This window comes from Phycodurus eques, chromosome 4 (genome assembly GCF_024500275.1).
Source record: "Phycodurus eques isolate BA_2022a chromosome 4, UOR_Pequ_1.1, whole genome shotgun sequence".
Classification (NCBI taxonomy): Eukaryota; Metazoa; Chordata; class Actinopteri; order Syngnathiformes; family Syngnathidae; genus Phycodurus; species Phycodurus eques.
Genome location: NC_084528.1, coordinates 4,684,858 through 4,711,584, shown reverse-complemented (window position 1 = coordinate 4,711,584; position 26,727 = coordinate 4,684,858). Strand labels below are relative to the sequence as shown.

Below are 26,727 nucleotides of genomic sequence, written 5' to 3'. Positions count from 1 at the left end.
GGATGAACGCTCATATTTGTTTGGCAAAGTTTTAAGCCGGATGCCCTTCCTGACGCAATCCTCTGCATTTATCCGGGCTTGGGACCAGCCTACAGTTTGCAGTGGCCTGTGCCCCCCATAGGGCTGCATTAAGTAAAACTGACACATTCAATATGGCGGATGGACTGACATATCCCTAGCAATAGCCAACATGTTCATTAGTAAAGATAGAAAGTGGAGCACGCTCTGTCTCCGGGTGCCGCGGTCTCTGGGCGCGTCGGACTGAATTTCCGAACAGACCTCAAACACTGAGGCGAAAATAGGATTGGTCCGAGACTGCATGACGTCGTGACGGGAAGCAGTTTTGGCCGTAAAACAAGCAGGCTGAAGCTTGGACGGGGCTCTTCTCCATGGGCGTTGTTCTGAACCAAGTGGGGGAGAGCCCAGCGCTGAACCTTTTCCAGCCTTATTGTTTGACTTTATATTTTCGAATAAATTGTTAAACTTTTCATCTGGCCTACTCATTGAAGTATTACCTCGACCAGAATAAAAGAACCGGGCAAAAGTTTGTACGGCCGGCAGATTATACCCGGGCCGCGACTTCTTTTTTCTCTTTTCCTAACCTGTAACAAAGTTAGATTTTTAAAATGTATATATCTTGCGTTGGATATTGGTGGATTGCTGCCTTGTTATTATATGAAACGTACGATTCTTTGATTAACGGAATGGCAGCTGACTCTCACCATGCTAACTGCTATCTTGCCTAACTTAACCTAGCTAAAGTACGTCAAGCTGTCAACTATTCCAGATCATTAAGTAAAGGTCTCCATTTTATTTCCAATTGTATTCACACCATATGCGCCATTTATTGGGGGGGACATGAGAGACATGTCCCTTGCAGTTTTTTTTTTTACCGTCTACGAGCAATGTTGTCCCTGAAGGAAATTTAGAAGATATTAAATCCAAGGTTGTCAAGCTCTGCTGCGCTATGGTACCTACCTGTCACACAAAAAAATTACTAATGATATTGATATAGTCCACCGCCTTGGAACATACCAAGAGGCTTCAAAGAGGCCCAGGATGACTATTCTTCGCTTTACAAACAGATCTACAAGAGAGGTTCGCCGAAGATTTGACTTCCGATGACAAAGCAACAAGAAATAAGCTATGACCCTGTAATTGAAGCTGCAAGGCAAGATGGAAAGAAGGCACACTTTGCTGGCACTCGTGTCATCACTGAGAGAAAAGAGATTGCTCTGGAATGACTTAATTCGACCCAGATCGTCATCATCTGCTGGAGCTGCTTCCCACTACTGAAAATCCTCTAAGGTGACAAGCTGATGGCCTTGTAACAACTTATCCTCATTCTGACACAATATAATCTTTGGCAATTGCAGCTTGAATAAAGATGGAGATTCTTTTGCAAATGAAGATTTAAAAGAAAATATACACTTGTTATTAAGTGACAGAGATGGTATATTTTTGTACTTTGTTGCTTGTTCTTTGTTACTTCTCGTTTTCAAAATGTTTGAACTGTTTTATGTGGACAAATTAATCCAAGTCCTTGAACTCCACTAAACATTTCCATGCCTTCCAATGGGAGGACAACTAATGTTTGATAAAGGCACTACTGAGTTCGGGACACTTACAGACTGTGATTTACAATGATGTGATGGCGGAAAATAACAGTCACTATGAGCCAGTACTTCTCTTACCTTGAATCAGTTCCTGGAATCCATGGGGAGAGCACTGCCAGTCTGCCAAGAATGATGAAACTCATGGCTCTGAATGAAATTATGGCAACAATACAGAAAAGTTGAAAGCTGTCATGAATACTATCATCTACAGAGTAACAGATGCAAGGCCAGTCTTTGGCCAGGATAATGTTTTAATAAGTAGTTGTTTTTTTTGTTTTTGTTTGTTTTTTCAAAACAAGTTTTGTCACTGTGACTTGAAAGTGCGAAACGTAAAACATTGAATCTGGAAAGCAAAAATAAATGGAATGCCATGAATAAAAATGTTTATGGGTTCAATGAAAAACGGATAAAAGCCAGACAGTGAACTAGTCAGTCAACATCCAAGCGAAATCACACCATACTTATGACAGAATTGGCAAAACCCTTGGTCAGTTAGCACACTGCAAATATCTTTTTTTGTTAAAGGTGGAGGGGGGGGGGGTCAAATCTCACATGAACTTTGATGTTGAGCTGGCAGGAAACCTGGTAGCACACATTTGTTCCATTTAAAATCACATGAAGGCACATCCTCAAATAGCAAACACAGACTTGCATTTGCTCACAGAAGAATAAGCCGCCATGCAGTCAGTCAACACCAAGACATCCAAATCAAATCAGACCATACTTATGACAGAATTGACAAAACCCTTGGGCAGTTAGGACACTGCAAATATCTTTTTTGTTAAGGGGGTATAAAATCTCACGTAACCGATGCTGAGCTTGCAGGAAACCTGTTAGCACAGTTCCATTTCAAATCACATGAAGGCACATCCTCAAATAGCAAACACACACACTCTTGCATTTGCTCACAGAATAATATTCCGTCATGCACTTCCAACTAATAAAGCTTGGTCCCACTCAGTTGCAAACCAATGCGGTTACATGCAACACCAAGGTGCAACTAGGAATAGGAGTCAGTTGTATCAGACCTCCGCCATATATACATTCCACCTAATAAGAGTTTAAAAAAAAAAAAAAAGATCGAGAAAATAAACAGGTTGGCTTTGGTTTCCTTAAAGAGTAATAAGTGGGATAATGTGTAATGACACAAAAATGAACCCATCCAGTGGGTCAGTATGTGCACCATGAGGTGAAGGACCTGACTATTTGTCAGATCCGAATAAAGGACATGAAAGCTAAACGTTCACTCATATAATTGAACAAAACTTTTTCCTCAAATGAAAACAGAAGCAAGGCAGCTTTCCGAGTGTCCAGTCATCTAAAAAATATAAACTCAATCCATTTTGGGATGCCCTGCTGAATGTGAATGGAAGAACAAGTGGCGCATTTCACAAATAACGCATTTATGAAATTCAACAGGGGATGGGGGAGTGGAAAGAAAGTCCCACACTCAAGTATCAAATTCCTGGAAAGCAGTTTTGAATTTATAAATGTAAAGATGTGACTAAGGATGGGTTGCACACATCTGACCATTGTAAATAAAGAATGAAAAAAGTAAAAAAAAAAAAAAAACCTTTTGTACTGCACATTTCATACCAATTTTCCATGAAATGATACAGTACATTCATAGACAAGGAAAGAAAATCCTCATGCTGGCACCAAGATCCTGAGATGTTACTAATTTTGTTTAGATTTATTAAAAATATACAGAGTCATTTGATCTAGCGCTCCCGCATTGTGACCTTAAGAAATAAATACCCTCTAAATCTACTTTGATAGTACCTAATCTCAGGTACTGGTGCAAAATAAGAGTCAGTTCGAAGTGAGTGAGAGAGGCTCACTGGGAGGAATACATCCAGCACACCAGCAGACCAAAAGCCATTGCGGCACCAGCACCGACATTAAGCAGAATGGGTCTCCAGTACTGCCACTTCTCTTTTTTTCTCTCCGAGTCGGTCAGTCTCTGTTTCATCTGCTGGACCTTCTGTGAGGTGCTGGCAATCCTCTCTTCGCGGTGTCGCTTCTTCACACTGCGAGAGCAAGTCAAGGAATGTGTCGTCAACAAATCAAACGTTTACGTCATGAGTCTAGCCTATAATTAGAATGGAATAACAAATGCAACAGAGAAGATTAAGAAGCCAGAAGTAGGTATTCTTTGAGTGAGAAAAGTTACCACAAATATGTATAAATCCACAGGGAAACTGCAGCTACACACAGAAACATAATTACACGACATGGACACAAGTTCAGTAGTGACATATTGTATCCCAATCAATCAACAAAGAATTGAGATCAAACTCTTGACACTCACTAAATCTTATATTTGAATGGTTTAGACAAGTCGATATTTACAAATTTGTAGTAACTTTTGGGAAAGACCCTTTTCTGTCACCAGAAACACTCTTGTGTCTAATTTTTTTTAAATATACTTAACTTCCCTTACTGCATTAACTAAGTCTTTATGCATCCATCTTTTTTCTTAATTACATTTCAAGTCAATGAGATTCAAAAGCCAGTTTTCTTACTGTCCAGTGCTCTCTGCCTCGCTGTGGTCTTGGTTGTGAGGCTTCTCTACCAGCAACGGCATGTGGTCTTTTAAGGTAGGCTGGGACTCCTGGCAAGGTCTGCTGTTGTTTAAGTGCAGTCTGGGTGGAGGTGGAGGTGGAGGCAGATCTGGCTCCAAATAATCACTTGTCCTCACTCCCAGCTTGACCTGATACAAGGGAAAAAAATATTGTAAAAAATGATATAACAATTAAGCTCATAAGGAGAACTGTGTTCCATCACATGGAAAGGCGTTTATTATTTTGGGACAGTAGCAAAGGTTGTGGCTTGTTCTATGGAAAAGCTATATTAATTATGTATTAAAACTGAGGCTTAAGGAATTTCACTTGTTGGCAGCAAGCAACAGAAGGTGCAATTAAACCTCACCGCACATCAATGATTAAAACAATTTTTTGTGGTAAATATTGCAATGACGTATGCTGTTTGCAAACTTGAAACTCGTATAATCGGGACCATTGTAAACCCCTTTGTATTTGTATTTAGGAAAAGAGTCACACACCACATCCATCCATTTTCTACACAGTTTATCCTCACTAGGGTCGTGGGTATAATGGAGCCTATCCCAGCTAAGTGCGAGCAGGAGGCGGGGTACACCCTGAACTGGTTGCCAGCCAATCGCAGGGCACATATAAACAAACAACCATTCACGCTCACATTCATATCTATGGGCAATTTAGAGTCTTCAGTTAGTTAATTTGTTTTTGGGATGTGGCACGAAATCTGAGAACTCAGAGAAAACCCATGTAGGCACGGGGAGAACATGCAAACTCCACACAGGCGAGGCCGGATTTAAAGCCGGGTCCTCAGAACTGTGATCCGGATGTGCTAACCAGTCGTACACCGTGCCGCCACACTGCTTTCTTTTGTGAAAAAAATAATGTAATGTTTTGTTGTTGAAAAAGGTATTCTTTAAATAAACCCCTTATATAATTTTCTTCCATTTGAAATTACCGGTAATATGAAAAATAGCAATATTTCATGAATCACTTTAAACTGATACATTTTTTGATTACATTTATTAAAGTGTATTCAAACAATCATCCTTGCTGTCACCTCCAGTCAAAGAGCTACCTGTGATGAACTGTTGGTCCCAAGGAGTTTGGCTCCCTCGATGACGGCCATGTACGAGAAGCGCAGTTGGTCAGGAGTCTGGATCAGGCCCATGCGGTAATCCCTCATGTCCAGAAGAACCTTCTGTATGTCCACTGAGGCTGGATTATTCCTCCGGTCCATCTGTAAAACACATTTTTCTTATTTGATAAGAAGGAACAGGTAAATCTACGCTTTTGAAAACAGTTGACACATTTGCCTTGTTATTCACGTTGAGTAAAACCTGATTCTTGAATTGCGGTATATTGACTAAGACTAGGAAAAAAGTTTCAACCAGTCTTGCCACCCAGTTTAATGATGATGATCTTTACTCTCATCCTTCTGACACTGCAAGTGCATTTAACAACTTTTTTTTTTTTTTAATTATTGTTACAATATAGTTCTATCAGAGCAGATAAGTCAAATTGTTGAGTGGCCATCTGAGTCTAATTGGCGTTTTGACAAGTCTACTGAGTAGGCAATTGTGGAACTAAGCAACGCATCATCTCAGTCAGCTGCACTGAATTTTAGATTTTGGTTCAGGACATTTTTGCTGCATCGCATGCACTTTTTTCTTTAAACTTCTGAATTCCTTTACTTTCATTGTTTACCTACATCTTATTTTTGTATGGACAGTAAATTTATTTGTACCTGTGAATGCATAATGAGGTGAGATTAATTGTATAAAGCCCACCTGGTTTTCTGATCTCACCAGCATCCGGTTATTTGAACATATTGATTTTGTTGTACTGTATTGCGCAAATAAATTTGAAAATATTATATATACATACATACAGTGCCGTGAAAAAGTATTGGCCCCCTTCTCAAATTCTTCCATTTTGCATAGTTTCTCACTTTAATGTTGAAGATCATCAAACAAATATAAATATCACAAATACAACCCAAGTGAACTTAAAATGCTGATTTTTTTTCCCTTAATAGCTGAAATAACCATTATTTCAGCTATTAAGGGAAAAAAAATCTAAGTTACCTGGTTCTGTGTGAAAAAGTAATTCCCCCCTCGTTAAATCATGAATTAATTGTGGCTAATCACAATTTTTGTTTAACTTTCACCGATCGCACCCAAGCCTGATTACCTCTTGACCTGTTCAATCAAGAAATCACTTAAACAGAACCTGTCTGACAAAATGAAGTCGGACAAAAGATTTAAAAACAAAAAACAAAACAAAAAAGACACGATCCAATCATCTATCAGTCTGCTCATTTCGAAAGCTTTAGGATTCCAGCCGAACATAGAGAGAGCCATTATCCTCACATGGAAAAAACAAGGAACGGTGGTGAACCTTCCCGGGAGTGGCCGGCCCACAACAATTACAAGAGAACAGCAATGACTCATCCAGCAGGCCACAAAGGAACTCAGGACAACTTCTAAAGAACCGCTGGCCTCCCTTGCTTCAGTTAAAGTCAGTGTTCGACAATAACAGTGACTCGGCAATAAGGAAGAGACTGGGAAAAAATGGCATCTTTGGCAGAGTTCCAAGGTGAAAACGACTGCTGACCAAAAAGAACATGACGGCTTGTCTAACTTTTCCATTAAAAAAAATCTGATTGATTCCCAAGAATTTGGGGGCAATATTTGGACTGACAAGATGAAAGTGGAACTTTTTGGAAGGCGTGTATCTCGTTACATCTAGCGTAAATGAAGCACAGCATTTCAGAAAAAGAACAGCCTACCAACAGTCAAACATCATGGCGGTAGTGTGATGGTCTTGGCCTGATTTATTCCTTCAGGACCTGGACAACTTGCTTTGATTAATGGAATCATGAATACTGCTCTTTAACAGAAAATCATGAAGAAGAATGTTCAGCCATCAGTTTGTGACCTCAAGGTAAAGCGCTCATGGGATCTGCAGCAGGATAACGATCCAAAACACACCAGCAAGTCAACTTCTGAATGGTTTAAAACTACAAAATGAAGGTTTTGGAGTGGCCTCGTCGAAGTCCGGATTGAAATAAGATCGAAAGGCAGTGGCATGTCCCTAAAAAGGCCGTTAATGCTCGAAAACCCTCTATTTTTTTCTGAATTCAAACAAATCTGCAAGAAAGAGTTGGCTAAAATATCTGCACAGAGATATTTTCGAAAGAGTTATTGCCAGTTACAGAAAACACTTGGATTTCAGTTGTTGCTGGTGAGGATGGTCCAACGAGTTACTGGTTTAGGGGGCCATCACCTTTTCACACCGGGCCAGGTGACTTTGAATAGTTTTGTTTTTTTCCTTAAATTAAATCATTTAAAAACAGCATTTTTAAGTTGGGTTATATTTGTCTGATATCTACATTTGTTTGATAATCTTTAACATTTGAGAAGGGGGCCAATACTTTTTCACGGCACTGTGTACGTACGTACACACACACACACACACACGCACACACACCTATGTAAAAATATGTCATGGAATATGTAAAGACAAAAGGTAATTTAGCAACGTTCTTGGTTAGTTTCTTTATTTAGCATTTCAAAATGCCATCATGAAAACAACATTCATTTTCATTTAATTTATGGGAATACAGGAATATGGAAGACTTAAATAACTTACTTAAAATTCCAAAATGTGGATGCTATTTGGTCCTGCTAATACGCAAGTTTTTGGTGAATTTATGACTCTTTGGCCATGTTCACACTGCAGCTCACTGCAGCTCAATTTTGCCCAACGTGACATTTATCAGATTTTTTCATGTCAATGTGAACAGTACAATTCTGATTTTTTCATATTCGATCCAGGCCTCTTTCATATGTGGATCTAAATAGGATATGTGTAAGACACGAGTGCAATATGGATGCTCACGGGAGGGAGCTCATCCAACCTAAACGTCATTAAAAGGCGACAAACATCACAATTGTTCAACAAAACAGACGCATGACAAAAGCAAACTGCGGACGAAGCAGGAAAAGAGTGATGGACATAAGATACTTTAGAACTCGAAGTAAATGTTGGCTCCGATTGCATAAAATCCTTGAAACTGCCACAAATGCGTCATGACGAGACCACCGTGAGGGGGTCACATTTACTTCCGTAAACACACCGCCTTGCCGTTGTGCGCATGGGTGTGACGTCACGGACGCATTCCATCTACAGTAGAGGTTGCATTTGTTTTTGTAATGTGAATGACTACATGAAAAGATCAACTTGAATAAACAATCCGAATTGAGCATCATGCCCTGCAGTGTGAAAGTAGCCTTTGTCAACCCATGTCAACCCTTAGCAACAGGTACTATCCACAATGGCCAATTTTGAGACAATCTCTGTTCTTACCAAGACCAGGCAGGTGTCCACTAAGGCAAAGGTCCCAGATCGCCCAATCCCAGCACTGCAGTGCACAACTGAGGGCCCGTGCTCCATGTCCAGTGAACCAGACTCCCGAACCTTGAAAAGGAAGTTGAGGAAGGAGGCGGGAGATTCTGGAACACCAAAATCCGGCCATGCAGTGTAGTGAAAGTGATAAATTGATCTCCACTCCCCTGTCTACAACAGACAATGTGTGACATTAATCGTGACATGAGGACTGTGTAAACAGAGTTGAACGGGCTGATTTTTCACTGGGGAACTATTACAAGAAACATTAAACCCCAGCATTTCAATTTTCCTGCAGGATTTGACAACTCATGAAAATAAATATTTAGAAGTTGCCTTTATGAAGACTTACCTTTATGTTTTGTAATTTTAGCACTCTGATTGTGAAATAGGAATGGTCCTCCTCTGAAAGTAGCCTGACAACAAAACCCGTATCTGTGAAAGACATTTGTAGTTCCTCCGTAGTTGGCCAGTATTGCGCACATTTTTCCTGAAAAAAAATCAAAAAGGAATTAACTCAGTATGGTATAAAAGACAAAGGGGCCTAGTTCATTTCAGGTTTATACATGCAAAAAGAGGCACAAACTTGACTGTGCATGCAAACAGATGTGAAAGCTGAGATACTAACGGGGCGCAAACAGGATTACATCTGGAAATTGTCGCACAGTTCATTTTGCCCCTTATGGGAGGAATACGTGCAAATGAAAATGAATTTTGTACATGCATGTGATTTCTCAAACCTGGGATGACTTGCCCTGGCTGATTTTGCATCTTTAAAGACCTTCTAAGGTGATTTTATTTTTTCCATTATCCTCACTAGGGTCACGGGTGTGCTGGAGCCTATCTCAGGTAACTCTGAGCGAGAGGCGCTACACCCTGAACTGGTCGCCAGCCAATCGCAAGGCACATATAGAGAAACAACAATTCACACCAATGGTAAATTTTGAGTCTTCAATTAATCTACCAGGCATGTTTTGGGAATGTGAGGAGAAGATGGAGTAGCCGGAGAAAACCCCCACATGCACCGGGGGAACATACAAACACCACACAGGAAGGCCGGATTTGAACCTGGGACCTCAGAACTGAGGTGGATGTGCTAACCGCAGAATAGTTCAGCTTAATAGCACGAAACCGAATCCCATTCATTTCTAATAGTAGTGCTGAACGACTACGGATGCCATATTTTTTCTGACCACTACGTCCGGTTGTGGCGCTTCAAACATGTTTCGGACAGGAATCAGGAAATTTGAAAAAGCCCTAAACCATTACAATTTACTTACATTGCAATGCCACTTCTTGGCAGCTGTGCAGCAATCAGAGTGTTTGGCTCAAGCAGCTACGTTTTAAGCGATTTCATGGTCAGGTTTGTCATAAATCATGACCGTTTTTGTGTAGTCACATCGTGCATGAGCTATTTTAAACACGGAAACTTTGATACAAACAGACAATTCCCTACGAGGTGATTTGAATGAAAATCTCACATATTTATGTTCTAATTCTGTGCTTAAATGCTCATATTTTTTGTGTCTTATGATGCATTTTGTTTTGTCTCTTTATAGTCGGATTCCTTTGCATTTTTTAGCCATTTGTGTGGCGATTTTGTTAGGTTGCATTGAACATCAGTATAATCTTTAATTGCCAAGTATGTCAAAAACACAAGGAATTTGTCTCCGGTCGTTGGAGCTGCTCTGGTACAACAACAGAGAATTGAGAGAAAATACTTAAAACATAAAAACACAGTCACATGTGAATGAATGGGGTAGTGCTTAAAATAGTGTGCTGAAATGCTTATATTCCTAAAGTCTTATAATGAAATTTGATTTAATTCAATTTTTAATCGCATGCTTTGCATTTTTGGCATCTTTTGGGAGAACTACCTCTTCATTCAAATGAATGAGGTTGGTTAATGGCTGAAAGCGCAGCAGTCCAATGGAACAACTTGTCAAAGGACATCAAGTGATTCCTTGACTACTTTAAAAACTGGCTACAAAACATCACTTTGTTACACACTTTTAGTCATATTTTTATTTTAATGGTTTAATTTTGGATGATCTTAAGTTGTTAATATGTACAGTATGTGTATATTGCCCTGCTGCTGCCATTACCCTGTTTTTCAGGTTTCTGCACCATAAAAGAAAATGTGATTACTAATATGTACTTGTGTACATACTGTAGCTTTATGCCCTCGGCCTTAATTGTGTTTTTATCCTTGGTGACCATGCTTGACTATGTCGGGACGTGCTAATGTGCCCTTTTTTTGTACTATCACCAAATGAAATCAAATCAAATCAAAGAGCTGCCAGTGAAGGGGAATCAGAAGAGTGTACAAATTATTTACTTATTTTAGTTGTTTTTTCTTGTTTTATTTTGTATGAAAAGCCAAAAGATTTTTTCTAAACAAGGATATTGTGCGTGTTCATTTCCAGTTTAAATGTGAAAGTGTAAGATATGCTTGGCGGTGAATAACATGTCTGGAAAACCAGGTAACAACATGCTCTCAACACCAGGAGATGTGGATGAAGGCAGAGCTGCAGGATCTGGGCTATGGCCAGGATCTCGCCCGGTGCACAGAGTGGGCAACGTCATCACTTGAGACACAGCTCTTATAGCACTCTTCGATCGAGGGCTCCCAGATGGCCAGCGTTCTAGTGGTAAAAAATGGAGTCAGTCGTCATCAACCCGCCCGTGCTACCACAATCTAATCTAATCTAAATTATGGCCTCAACAGGCTGAGAAGAAGAGAAGGGAAGAGACTCCGCAGAGTGGTCGGTTGTGTGTCGTTTCTGCAGTCACGTGCTGAAACCTGGACCTGACAGACCGCACTTTCACACAGGCTTCGCGGGGCAAGCAGGCAAGTACATTTACTGCCCAACCAAAGTTTACGCTCTGTACAAGGATAAGGGCATAGACAGGGAGATGACCTGGTTAAAGTTTCTGGCATCCCCTATGACACAGCGTCAGAGATAAATGACGTAAATGACTGTGTGCTCGTGTGCCATGTGTGAACATATTGTAAAATTGTGTGTGTACGCACGCAATACTGTAAATTCTGTATGGGTGTAATGTTATTCATGTTCATTGTATTTTTTTTTCTTGTTTAATGTGGTTCTTGTTAATTTGTGTTTCGTGTGATGGTGTCATCTTTGTATAACACAGCAGAATGCCATTTCATGTTTTATTTTTTTAAAAAAACACACTCTTTTTTATGTACTTTGTTTATCATTCTATTTATTATTTGTATATACAGGTATGTGCCAAAAAAAATTATATTGAGGGAAAGTCACTTTATTTACAATAATTTGTTTCAAAAAGTGAAGCTTGCATGTTACATTAGTTCACCACACACAAAGTGAAATATTTCAAGACTTTGTTTCAATTTTGATTATGGCAGAAAGACAAAAAAAAAACGGTTCAGTATTTCACAAAATTTGAATATTTCATGTGACCAACAAAAAAGGATCTTAATCACAGAAATGTTGGCCAAACATAGAAATGTTGGCCTTCTGAAAAGTGTATTAAAGTAATATGCCCTCAGTACTTTGTTGGTCCTCCTTAATTATAGCATCAAGGTGGCATGGCATGAAGGTGATCAGCCTTTGGCACAGTTCAGGTGTTATTGTAGCCCAAGTTGCTGCGATATTCTCCTTTAGATCGTCTGCATTTCGGAGTTTCTGTTCCCTCCTCTTCCTCTTGACAATACCGCATACATTTTCAATGGGGTTCAAGTCAGGCGAATTTGCTGGCCAATCAAGTACTGTTATTCCATGGCTATTAAACCAGGTAATTGGTAGTTTTGACTTTGTGGGCAGGTGCCAAATCCTGCTGGAAAATAAAATCAGTCTCCAAAAAGCACGTCGGCAGCGGGAAACATGAAGCGCTCTTAAATTTCCCGGTAGACACCGGTGTTGACGGTGGACTTGATAAAAGACAAGCAACCCACCCCAGCAAATGACATGGCTCCCCAAACCATTACTGACTGTGGAAACTTCACAATGGACTTTAAGTAGCTTGACTTTTGTGCTTCTCCAGTTTTCCTTCAGACTGTGGGACCTTCATTTCCAAATGAAATGCAAAATTTAATTTAATCTGAAAAGAGGACCAGTACTTTTTCCTTAGCCCAGCACAGATGCTTCTGACCTTTTGGTTCAGGAATGGCTTGACACATGAAATTCTACAGCTGTAGCCCATGTAATGCAGACGTCTGTATGTGGTGGTTCTTGACGCACTGACACTAGCCTCAGTCCACTCCTTATGAAGCTCCCCCAGATTTCTGAATCGCCGTTGCTTGACAATCATCTCAATGCTGCGGTCATCCCTGTCACTTGTGCACCTTTTCCAGCTACATTTTCCCTTTCCTCTTAACACTCTGTTAATGTACTTTGATACAGCGCTCTATGACCATCCAGCTTCTTTTTGCAATTTATTTTTGAGACCTTTTCTCATTATACAGGGTGTCGATGTTTATTTTCTGATCAACTGTCAAGTCAGCAGTCTTCCCAATGTTTCTGAAGTCTGCTAAGACTGAGACCATTTAAAGGCTGAGGAAAACCTTGGCAGGTGTTTTATTTTAATTAGCTGAAAAGATTGGGACACAGGCAGCCTACAATGTTGAACTTTGTCATGATATTCTAATTTTGTAAAATACTGCATTTGTTAATGTTTTTTTTTTTATCTTTCTGCCATAATCTTCAAAATGAAACGAATAAATGCTTGAAATATTCCACTTTGTGTGTGGTGAACTAATATAACATAAGTTTCACTTTTTGAAATAAATGGACTTTCCCTCGATATTCAAATTTTTTGGGCACATACCTGTAGAAACCTTCATCTTACACTTTGATGTTAAATGTCCTGTTCCCTAGAGAAGAGTTGGCAAAGTGGATGATGTCCTGTGTGAATACAAATCTTTGTTTAAACTTGAATTGGAATCTGTTCTCTTTTTTCAGTACAATAAGTTAACATGAAATACAACAAAGCCTAACATAAATGTTATTAATTACAATAAAGCCTAGATAGAAGAAAGGCTATTAAGACCAACTGAAAAAGTTGGCCGCACCAGTGCTACCAGTGCAAAAGTTAGTGTAGGGCCCAAGAAATTTCGATAGCTTAGGCCATTTCGAAGAATTAGTAAAGCTCTGTTCGGGATGGAATTATTATTATTTTTTTTGTATTTCAAGTGTTCACAGTTGTGAAGGATCACATACTACATTGTGAGACGCCACAAAAAAAGTGGAACTAGACATAAAACAGTCATTTGAGTTGACCAACAGAGAATTGTCATGACAACAAGAATAGAATGGAACACAAACCACTCCTTTTTTTAAACAAAACATGTCATCTTAAAACAAACTGTCATGCCATGAAGTAATTTAGTTTTAAGTCAGCACAGGACTGCAGCCTGGCAAAATACAACCACAAAATTAACTAACTGAGCTTCATAACAAAGCAGGGCTTTATCATATTATTTTATTCATCAGACTGTAAACACTTCAGCCTCAAAAATGCTATACAGTACTTACATTGTAATGTTTAACAATATGGTTTATATTAAATCTCTTTCGCCGTCTCTTAAACTACCAAAACTGATAATCAAAACACGGCGTCGCATTTTGGTGATATATGGGTGAAGCAATGTCTTTGGTGTTGGAGAACAAAAAGGTTTTGTAATGTCCCGACTGCGCCTTTTACCACATTGAAGCTTACTTCTAATAACAACTGTTCCAGCCATCAAAAGTTGCCCTTTCCAGGTGTGGTGAAGGTAAAACGCTCGTTCCGCGATAATGCCACCAGTATGATAGTGTTCAGGCTAACATCTGAAGTTCTGAACCATGCTGCACACAAACTCCACTTGAAGAGGTGGTACCTGGCCTCTTTGCAAGTGAGGTTTGGTGCTGTTAGGTTTAGCTGTGACTGCCGCATGGACCCACAGAAAAAAAAAACAAAAAAACATGCAAATCACAAACATACACACATGGACAAAATTGTTGGTACCCCTCTGTTAATGAAAGAAAAACACAAAGTGGTCAAAGAAATAACTTGAAGCAGACAAAAGTAGTAGTACAAATCTAATGAAAATAAACTAATGACAATCAGGCACTACTTTTGAATTGTGGATCAACAGAATTATTTTTAAAAATAAACTCATGAAACCGGCCTTGACAAAAATGATGGTAGCCTTAATATTATGTTGCACAACCTTTTGAGGCAATATTTTGCTCTTAGCCATTCTTGGGTGTTTTTAGCTGTGTTTTCAGTCATTACCCTGTTGCAAGACACTTGACCGGCGACTGAGACCAAGTTGCTTTCTGACACTGGGCAGCACATTTCTTTCTAAAATACCTTGATAGTCTTGAGATTTCATGACACAGACTCAAGACACCCTATGCCAGATGTAGGAAAGCAGTCGCAGAACAAAACAGAGCCTCCTCCATGTTTCACAGTAGAGAAAGTGTTCTTTTTTTGGTATGCTTCACTTTTGCGTCTATGAACATAGAGCTCATGTGCCTTGCCAAAAGATTCCAGTTTTGTCTCATCTGTCCATTGGACATTTTCCCAGAAGCTTTGTGGCTTGTCAACATGCAGTATGGCAAATTACACTCTCACATTTTTATGATCTCTTTTCAACAGATGTGTCCTCCTTGGTTAGCTCCCATTAAGTCCACTTAAACTAACAACGGCGGTTAGTGAGATCTGACACTGATGTACCCTGACCTTGTGAGTTTACATTTAATTTCTTTGGAGGTCTGGGCTCTTTTGTTACCATTCGTATTATCCATCTCTTCAATTTGTCATAAATTTTCCTCCTGCGGCCACGTTAATGTAGGTTGGCTACAGCCTGCGGATCTTAAAATTATGAATAATATGTGCAACTGCATGGTGGCACGGTGGGCGACTGATTAATACATCGGTCTCACAGTTCTGACATCCTGGGTTTAGATCAAGCCTCCCTGTGTGGAGTTTGCATGTTCTCCCTGTGCACCTACCAGGTAATCCGTTTTCATCCCACATTTCAAAAACATCCATGGTAGGTTTATTGAAGGCTCTAAATTGTCCGTAGTTGTGATTGTGACTGTGAATGGTTCTTTGTCTGTATGGGCCCTGTTCTCCTTGGTTCAAGTTAAAAGGAACTCTCAATGATTCAGCATGCAAAGAGCTTTTGGACAATTCACTGCTCCCACCTTTGTGGGAACAGTTTGGGGATGGCCTCTTTCCTGTTCCCACATGAGTGTGCACCAACACACAAAGCAAGGTCCATAAAGACATGGATGACAGAGTTTGGTGTGGATGGACTTGACTGGCCTGCACAGTGTCCTGACATTAGCCTCATAGAATACCCATTGGTGTGATCGGATGAATTACATTGCAGACTGAGAGCCAGGCCTTCTCGTCCAATATCACTGTGTGACCTGACAAACGCGCTTCTGAAAGAACGGTCAAACATTCCCTACACACACTCCTGAACCTTGTGGAAAGCTTTGACATCAGCCTCATAGAATACCCATTGGTGTGATCGGATGAATTACATTGCAGACTGAGAGCCAGGCCTTCTCGTCCAATATCACTGTGTGACCTCACAAAGGCGCTTCTGGAAGAACGGTCAAAAATTCTCTACACACACTCCTGAACCTTCTGGAAAGCTTTTTCAGAAGAGTTAAAGCTGTTATCGCTGTAAAAAAGTGGACCGATGTCATATTAAACCCTATTGAACGGGAAGAAGGGGATGTCACTTCAAATCATATATGAGTCACGGCAGGTGACCAAATACTTTTGGCAATAGAATGCATGTGCCTTGGTTCACTAAATGTTGGGAAACACTGGACTACAGTACCAAAACCAGAAGGGAGAAAACAATGTGACTGTGAGCTAGACAATTTTTTGGGTTGCTGTACAAGCAGATAGCTATATTTCAAGAAATATTGGGCAGCCAACAAATTTGGAAAACACAGAATATAAATAAAATATAACAAAGGGATTATCTTTGTTACTGATGAGTAAATGTGTGAAAAGTGGTAAAATAGAAACAAAAAGTGGCAAAAAGATGCATGTATGTGATGTCCAAATATAATATGCATTAAACATGTAAAAAAAAAAAAGTATTTGTTAGCAGTGGGGCCATTAAAATATACAAACACCCTGTTCAAATGCCAGGTTTTTGTGATATAAAAAATGAGACATAAATCATTTCAAAGCTATTTTTACTATTGATGGGACCTGGAACCTGTACTACTCATTTGAAGAAAAAAGAAAATACTTTAGAGAGGGGGAATCATCATAAACAACTGCAATAATGTGGTTGCATATCCTGGGTTTGAACCAACTAGTCTACGCATCAACTTTACCACTGTGCAATGATGTTTAATTGCTTGAAGCCGATTAATCAGTATTCATCTGTTTTGGCATTCACAGCATAAGTGCCTTGCTGAAATCAACAGGGGCTTGGTCAGCACAGAAAACAAGCAGTGGTGCTTCAAGTGTGTGAAAATATTTTACTAAAAATGAGACCGGTAGCACAGTCACTTGCAAAATATGCAAGTTTTTCCTCAAATAAAACAAAAGCGCTGGGAACACCCATCTTAAAAGGCACTCACTAACGCTAGTTGATGTACACTTTATATCGTCACATCAGCGAATTCACCAAACACCCTCCTATAACAGTAAAAAAATACTGTATACTGTAGCGTCTGCTAAGATAACAAAACGAAGACAAGCGGGAATCGATCAATAACCTCTTTATTATCAAAATGAACAGTTGTCAAAAAAACAACATCCAACTCTTTTTTTACTCAAGCCTTTATCCTTCAGATACACACTTCTCCCTCCTTCCAGTTGCCACACCCCCCGACTCACTTATCCAATCACAACTCAAACTCAAACAACCTGATGGTCTCAAAGACGGTCGGATCTTATAAAACTCGCCGAACAATCCATGTAACAACCGTACGTTTGCTACAATATTCATTCATTCATTCATTCATTTTCTGAGCCGGTTATCCTCACTTGGGTCGCGGGCGTGCTGGAGCCTATCCCAGCTGTCCTCGGGCAGGAGGCGGGGTACACCCTGAACCGGTTGCCAGCCAATCGCAGGGCACATAGGAACAAACAACCATTCGCACTCACAGTCATGCCTACGGGCAATTTAGAGTCTCCAATTCATGCATGTTTTTGGGATGTGGGAGGAAACCGGAGTGCCCGGAGAAAACCCACACAGGCACGGGGAGAACATGCAAACTCCACACAGGCGGGGGCGGGGATTGAACCCGGGTCCTCAGAACTGTGAGGCTGACGCTCTAACCAGTCGGCCACCATGCCGCCGGTTTGCTACAATACATTCTTGCAAAGAATTCCTTCCACCTGTAATCTTTTTTTTCAAATTATACTACTACTACTATGTCCTACAGCAAGAAGCAAGCCTGCTGGGGTGTACGTGATTTGGTCTTACGAGTTTTACAGGTTCCGACTGTCTGCGAGGCCATGAAGGTATCGCAATGACTGGAAGAGCGAGTGTCAGAATGTGATCGGCTGAAAGAGGTGTGGGGTGGGGCCAGTGCAACTGAGGACAGCAAGTAGTGCGAGTGAGCAAGCAAGCTTGTGTTTGGAGGCAAAAGCGAGCAAAGCAAGCGGACGACTGAGGGAAAAAAAAAAAAAAAAAAAATCAATTAATGAACGTGCATTCAACTATCAACTTAACTTGAAAAAAAATAATAATAATAAATCTAATGTTGTTCTAATGTGCACACTATTTTATAACTGGGGATGTGGATAGTGTTGTGCTCAAGACCACATTATCCAAGACCAAGACTTCCCCGAGACCAGAGCCTAATGAGACCAAGACAAGACCAAGACCTTTGGGGGTTGAGACCGAGACAAGACCAAGACAAGCAGAGACTGTGACAAGACCAAAACCATAAAAATCTATTTTAAAAACCATGACAAGGTTGAACAATTAATACAATTTTCTTTTAAATACATTTGACAGCCAAAACACACAGTTGTCTGCAACTCTTACAACACACAACATGCAAAAATCTCAAATATAAAAGAAAAAAAAAAAAAGCCTGACTAGGAATAAGACAAATATTCTTTGCACTACTGCAAGTTTTAGAAATGTTCAATTTTCTCAAACTAAACTGAAGAAACCTTGATAGAGAAAAATATTTCCTTTATCTCCCTTGACCCAACCCCTCCTCTGTTTGGGTACAAGATAATGATCCATGTTACCTCTCTGGCCACATTTGGCACATTTATCACATACTTGACTCAAAGTTGTGTCACTTACATCACATTGGCCATATGTCACACAGTGACTACACTGAGCAAAAAGCACACTGTACCTACCGTCATGGCTGCCTTATACTTTGCTTGTCACGGTGAATTAAAAAAAATAATAATTACAAAAAAAAAGCCACACGGTAGTAAAGTAGACTAACATTAACCTCACTGATTTGCGCTATGTTTAACTTCACTTCTGTCTCTCAGGTCCCCCGACGCGGCGTCATACTCGGCTAACTGAAAGGTCCTGGTTACAAATATCAGGTGCTCTGCCTGCATTTCACTATAAAATGCTACCACACTTTCGCCATTTGTCTTTTTTCCTCTCTCTTCTCAATTCGGCATCGCATTTTGCAACCGCTGTTTCCCCGCTCCTCAATCGAATCGCTTCACTTCCGCATACACACATCAGTGACAAAGATCACTGCCTGCTTCCGTCTTCACACCGTCTCAAGTGTTAAACCTGATTTGCAGTTTTTTTATGCGCAAAATGCAAATTTTGACCCGCAGTCTGCGATGCGAGACCGCTTAATTCAAGCCTTGCACACATACTGTACATAGGTAAGCAATGTTGTGCGCCACTGGACGCAGAGTCACCATGCTTTATGCATCCTTGATCATTTTTGTGCGTCTAGGATGTGGGACGCACATCAAACAAGATCCCTGCTATAAGTGATGCGTTTCGGTGGCAGAATCATGCTTTGGTGCATTTTTTCTTCAGCTGGAGCCAGGGCCTTGGTCAAGGTGGAGAGAATTACAAACAGTTCAAAATACCCGTCAGTGGCAACACAAAGCCTTGAGGCTTCTGCTAAATCTCAGGATTTGACAACACAAAATGGAACATCTGACCTTTATTAGGGGTTAATCAGAGGAACTTTAAATCAATGTTCATTCATTCATACATCTTCCGTTCCGCTTATCCTCACTAGCGTTGCAGGCATGCTGGAGCCTATCCCAGCAATCTTCGGGCGAGAGGCGAGGTACACCCTGAACTAGTCGCCAGCCAATCGCAGGGCACATATAAACAACTATTCGCGCATACACTCACACCTAAGGACAATTTAAGAGTCTTCAATTAACATACCATGCATGTTTTTGAGATGTGGGAGGAAACCGGAGTACCCAGAGAAAACCCATGCAGGTACAGGGAGAACATGCAAACTCCACACAGGCGGGCCAGGATTAGAACCCCGGTCCACAGAACTGCGAAGCAGATGTCGACCGTATCGCCAGAAATTAATATGATTGGTTAATTATGAACACAGCCAACTTCCGAGTTATAAGAGGGTGCCCACATTTGTGGAACCACCACATAAGTAAGTCAGTAACAGTTTATTTTTCTTGCACTCTCTAAAATGTTTTTTTTTTTCCTCAATTGAGTTAAGTTATAGGTTAGAATGAGGGTGGGAAGTGTTTTAAAAATATTTATCTTGGACTCATTTTTGTTTTATACCACCAAAAGCTTGAAGCTTGTGTAGACTAAGTCCACTATGTTTAGTTATTTGAAAATTTGAAACAGGTCAGAAGTATTGTTAACAAATTTAAAATGTAAATACGGCATCTAGCATTTTACTATCCTTTCAACTTGTCCGTAGCCATTTCTGAGCACAACCTGAAGGAATATTGGGTAAAAAAAAAAAAAAACACTGCAAGTAAACCCATGTCTATATTATAAAAACAATATAATAATCTATAGCCCAGTGTGCAGATTTGTCTCTTGAAAAGACAATGAGGGTTGCAGGTGATGAACTGATATGTACTTACAGATCCCTTTTCAATTATTCTGTTCAGCATTATAACAGCTTTGGAACACTGCTCCCAAATCATCAGCCAGAAGTGACCACAAGTGTTCCTTAAAGGTCCCTGTAAATCCCAGTGAAAATGAATTAGGCACTGTCGTCACAAAGAGATTTAAATCCATTGTGTTCTCCAAATAAGCCTAGCCAATTAATTCAATCGTCTATTGTCAAACTTTTAAGAGTGAATTAAGTATTGTAAACAAGACTTGCTAGTTCGCACCTCACCTGAGAAAGAATGTAAGCTCTATGGGCTTCTTCCACCGTTACTAAACTTGCATTGATGTAGTCATTTTCAGAGTTTTCAAGTTTTACCCGGCTGTGATCATCTAAAATCAGGAGAGACAGAAAAGCGTTACAAAGACATTATTGACTTCAATTAAGGATGCCTATTTGAAGAAAGGTCAATGACTTAGATATTTCAACAATTCTCGTATCAATGAACATCAACAGCTTGTCAATTGGAAAAATTGAAACTCAACAGCTTTAAATTTAAATGCACAAGCCAACTTCAAAACAAAATAACTTGTTAACCGATTCCTGCTGTAAGTTATCCACGTCAAAGCAGCCTAATAACAGAACCTCGCTCACTTTTCCAGCATTCATTGTTGTAGGTTCATACAGTAATTACATATCACATTTACAACTTTTTGTCATCATTTTGGTTTTTAAATAACACTAACTGCACTAACATTTGCTCTCCTTGTTTACGCTGTTTTTACTTGAACACAACATTACCTTTACAATTGCTACACATCATGCCCACCTCAACATACAAGTCTGTTGTGAGACTTACATGGACTAACATCTCTGTAGCGATTCAAATTCCGATTCACAGGAAGTTTTGCCACATTGTAGGGATATTCATTGGCTTGGTTACGGATTTCCTGGAGGAGCAGACAAAACACAAACAATGTTAGCTTTGCTTTGAAATGATTACTTGGTGGGAAATTGTAATCCATCTGGGTAAAGTTGTGCTCTATTTAGCCTGGCCCTCACCGGACAATAATTATTCTTTCATTTTTGTTTTGAGGCGCAAATGTAACTATTAACCTAATCTGTAAAATCAGTATTGTCCACAAAGATGACCGAGCTATTTTTGCTGGACAAACTGCAAGCTTTTAGCCCTGCTAATATGCAATCTTGCAGTGCATGCTGAATTTCTTTCAGTTGTTATTTGGTTCTGGCATCCTGCTTGACTTGTCTTTTGTAATAAAGGCTGTTTCATTGCATCTCTGTCTTCACATGCTTAAGCAAAAACACTCCGTGACCATTGTTTATATGCTATACAAATAATTTCCAAGGCGGAGATTATTACAGTGGGAATGCCACCTCCGTATATGCAAATTAGTATTTCAGCTTCAGTGATACAATAATGCCCTCAGTTTCAAACTGTCATCCACACTGAAATAAATTGTAGTCTATCCCATACAGTCGTGGCCAAACATTTTGGCAGCAACTCAACTCAATAACAGCTGCTTAAGTTATAAAGGAGAAAATGCATCTTTTCTCAGTTTAAACAGTTCCCAGGTGTCTTAACATACTTTCGTAATAATAGCCTAAGAATCAAGTTTTACAGCTGACTTTACACCCTGTTTTTAAGCCTACTGAACTCAGGCTGTTTTGAGGGGCAGTCCTGTCACATGCAATAATGCGGTTAAGTATGCCTTTAATTACCATGACAACCGGAGACGGAGCTAGGGTGTTGCAACGAGGCAAGTAGCGCCGAAAGAGGGCAGCGTTCTTCGAGAGCTCCACTGTTTGCGCGTTGTTTTTTGTCATTTAGTGTTGTTTGTCACTTGTGTGGAGCGGTCCGTGGTGGACTGTTTACAGCGGCAGCGGGACATTCATTGGAGGAGAATGTCAGCGCTTGCGCCCGGTTGCGCCCTTTCAACAGCAGGCTTACAGCAGCACCGTTTCTGATAAAGAGAATTTCAGGGATGTTTGAGTGTTGCCGCTTGTTGCTTTCGCACCTTGACAGGCAGTACTTTTGCAACAGTCGCGGAAACGTTGTAGCTAGTGGACTGCCTTTGATGGTGCCCTACAACCGGAAGCTTGGCGGGGAGAATCGAGACATTCTTTCTGTATGTGTATTGTGTGTGTTACTCGACATTGGACGCTATAGTTGCTTGTTAACTTTGAACTTTGCTTTTGGCTGCAGACCTCCTCTTTCCTCTATAACCACTTTATAATCCAAGGAGCATGAATAAATGTTTTATGTCTTGCTTTTTTTTTTTTGCATTGTTTTTGTGACAGTGGCCCTTTTCAAAAGCAATTTCAGCCCTCTTCTGTGTTCCACTTATAGCATAAATTCCAGAGTCCGAAGAAAAAAGTGACCGCCCATAAAAACAATATGTGGCGCATGTAGCGTCACACAAAATGTCATAGATTTTTACTCTCACTGTTTGAGCACATTCATGCCTTCATTTTCCATACCGGTTATCCTTACTAGGGTCGCGGGCGTGCTGGAGCCTAACCCAGCTATCTTCGGACAAGAGGCGGGGTACATAAACAAACAACCATTCGCACTCACATTCACACCTATGGGCAATTTGGAGTTTTCAATGAACCTACCATGCATGTTTTTGGGATGTGGGAAGAAACCATAGTACCCGGAGAAAACCCATGCAGGCATGGGGAGAACATGCAAACTCCACACAGGCGAGGCCGGATTTGAACCCGGATCCTCAGAACTGTGAGGCAGGTGTGCTAACCAGCTACACTGTTAGAGCACAATCCTGCAAAATTTAGAACGACAACATTTTCGTAAAGAGGCAGCTCACAAAATATTTACTTGTTTGTGAAATTTAACGTGCTGGGTAGGCAGGCACTCTGGAGGCCTAAATATCTGTATACAGTACTGGCAACTGAAGACAAATGCTCCATAATATGCCCCCTTTAACGTTTTTGGGTTTTTTTTGTACTGAACAGCTCAGGTTAGTTAAAAAAAAATGCCTGAGCAAATATATACGTTTTATTTCATATTTGCAAAACAAATCATTGCAACGTATATCCTGCAGTATATAATAGAACAGTATATTAGGGCTGCAACTAATGATTATTTCAAAAAAATTTTAATCTATCAAATATTTTTCCAATTAATCTATGAACCTGATTAAAAAAAATGAATCCCTTAGTCAAAAAGAGGAAATTTTTAATAAATGTACAGTGCAGAAGACGCACAAACATTGATAATGATTAAGTTACTGGTTTTGTCTGTAATGTCAGAAAGTAGGCACAAATGTTGATCATTCTTTTCCTAAGGAAAAGCAGATGTTCGCAAAGGTCAGTCTGCTTTCATGGAGGAGTACTGAAATCCAAGAATATGTACTGTTGCGAGGCCGAAATTCCGAGGATTTGGACATTTTTATGCGAAACAAACATTTCAAAACATTTCTCAAAACGATCAATCGAATCTCAAAATAGTTGTCGATTAGTTGTTTACTAATTGATTAACTGTTGCACCTCTACAATATATAAACAGAAAGATACACACAATTGGAGGTGCAACAATCTATATTTTCATAGCTAAACTTTGTAAAATGCTGAAGTAGCAAAATGGAAAAGAGAAACATGAACGACTGAACCAAATTTTAAAAAAAATACAATAAAATCACTGCCAAAACCTCTGACAACTATTTACTATTACATTATTAGGAGCATACACCTCTACAATAGCGCTCATTGCACACGTGTCTCTACAATACTGCCTGCATACCTATGAAACAACTTCCACCTGCTGTTTTCTCGGTAACATTTTTGTTTTCATCGTCAGCGCTGCCCTTATGTTGTCCTTGTTGTAACGTATATGACGCGTGTCTGTTTGAGTGAATGTTGTTTTTGAGGGAGTTTTCATGTGACATGGTCACAGCAGCCTGGTTAAACCGGAACCGAAGAGTGCGAATGTGAACGCACGTCTCCCTTGGAGATGGCGGTCGAACACGTGCCTTTTTCTTGGGAAGTCGTGCTGATGACGACTTCTCAGAAACTGACTGACGCGGCGAGCGTCTGCTGTTGCCGTCAAATAGCATTAGCTAACCGAGCTCAACTTGGAAACACTGCATTTGCACGTTTTCTTGCTACGGAAGTCGAGGGGTACTAGCACGCAAAGCTAGTTCTCCTTAAGTCTGTCCTTAAAAATGTGGGTAGGGTAATTGAGTCTCATTCGCATAAACAGATTACATTTCCCCATGCCTATTAGACCGGTCGCTCGGAAAAGTAGCTGAAGTCTAGCAAGCACAGAAATGTCTTAAAATCCTAGCAATACAATTAGCTTGCTAGTTAAATTAGCAAACGAGCGGCATGAAAACACCAGAGGCCTACAGTAGATAGCGACCAACTTACGTTGTAAATGTTTTGCCATCCCCTGGAATAATCAATGGCTTCAAATTCTTGCTCCATTGTAATATGAATAGCTGCCCGGACACTTTGTGGCTGACGAAAGTAATGTTTGCAGCTCCGTTCCCTAAGTTACTCCTCTCTGGCAGCCATCTACACAGTCGTTTATCTATTTGACCGTGGGGATCCCTGGGGGAGGCTGTGTGTCTTGTCTTGTCTTGTCTGTCTGTCTGCTACTTCTCCACTCCACTACGCTTCACGCTGATAATGATTCCTTGCCAGCTCGACTCTATCCCCCGCCCCCTCTTGACTCTCCTTTGGGGATATCTTCACATTTTAAACACACATTGTTCTTGGCGTTGAACTTGTTTTAAATGCCACCCCCATAAATTAACCTGTCTTCAATAGTACAAAACTATTTAAATCCTTTCTCAGACAATTGATTTTTTTTTTTTTTTTTTTTTTTTTTAAAGAACGTTTGAATACACTCTATGTATAATACAGGAGACCATCGCTATTCACAGGGGATAGGGATCGGGCCAACCGTGAATAGCGAAAACCTGCAAATAATTGACTCCCATTATAATTTTTACTCATTTATTTACAACAACAACAAAAAACCTGGCTAAGCGGGACAGTAGTGCCAATAAGCGGTTTCTGCAAAAAACTTGGGTAGGGTTGAGAATCCGCTCCCCAAAGTTATTTTTTTCCCAGAAAAAAAGTGTAAATAAGCCCCCCCAAAAAAAGCGTGAAGAAGCGGGAAAATACCTCCAATAAGCGGTTTCCGTGAAAAACTGGAGTAGGTTTACCCCGACCCAAAATTTAACCTTTTTTGGGTGGGGGTCCACGAATAGGTGAATCCGCAGGTGCCGAACCACAAATATGCGGGGTCCACTGTACTTAATTTAATTTTACACAAACCTAAAACCTCCACATCGAGAGGAGCCAGATGAGGTGGCTGGGGCATCTGATTTGGATGCCTCCCGGACGCCTCCCTGGTGAGGTGTTCCGGGCATGTCCCACCGGGGACGACCCAGGACACGCTGGAGAGGCTACGTCCTTCGGCTGGCCTGGGAACGCCTCGGGATCCTCCCGGAAGAGCTGGATGAAGTGGCTGGGGGGAGGGAAGTCCGGGCGTCCCTGCTAAAGCTACTGCCCCCGCGACCCGACCCGGATAAGCGGTAGAAAATGAATGGATGGACAAACCTAAAACCTTCAAGTTAAATTGTATTTTCTATCCAATCTAACTGAGGAAGCAGGAGAGGAATGATGTCGTTCAGCTATGTCTGTACAGAACTGATGCGTGTCAGAGAAGATTATGAAGTGCAAAAATATAACAGAGAGCAGCAAATTGAAGAGAAGAATAATGGATACATAAAGAACTATAGCAAGGTAAAATATGATATCATGATTGTGTGTAAGATAAACTTTTAGAATTTTAATGAAGTGAATGCAACGTGCACACATACAGGGGAAGGAGTGGGAGGAAACCCGGTTTCCGGGAGAAAACCCACGCAGGCAGGGGGAGAACAAAATCAAGGCCAGATTTGGGCCCAGGTCCTCAGAACTGTGAGGCAGATGCGCTAACCAGTCACCACCGTGCCGCTCGGCCAATTCTACTTAACCGAAATGGACAGTCTATCCAGATGCGTATATGCTAGCTTTCAAAAGCTTCTAAACTATCTTCCAAATTAACTTCATTTGGAGGAATAAGCCACATTACATGAAAAAAAGTCACAT

At 40.4% G+C, this 26,727-nt stretch overlaps 1 protein-coding gene across 1 annotated transcript; it reads right to left on the bottom strand.

Annotated features, from left to right (window-relative positions):
* Positions 1-1,984: 1,984 nt before the first annotated feature.
* On the bottom strand, positions 1,985-25,254 carry ptpn2a (protein tyrosine phosphatase non-receptor type 2a). Its single transcript, XM_061673706.1, has 9 exons — positions 24,994-25,254; positions 21,446-21,536; positions 20,878-20,978; positions 20,618-20,716; positions 8,937-9,074; positions 8,546-8,755; positions 5,253-5,414; positions 4,142-4,329; positions 1,985-3,646 (listed from the first exon to the last, which is right to left on the bottom strand). The coding sequence occupies exons 1-9, from the start codon at positions 25,048-25,050 to the stop codon at positions 3,454-3,456; spliced, it is 1,239 nt and encodes a 412-aa protein (XP_061529690.1). The 5' UTR covers positions 25,051-25,254; the 3' UTR covers positions 1,985-3,453.
* Positions 25,255-26,727: the final 1,473 nt, after the last annotated feature.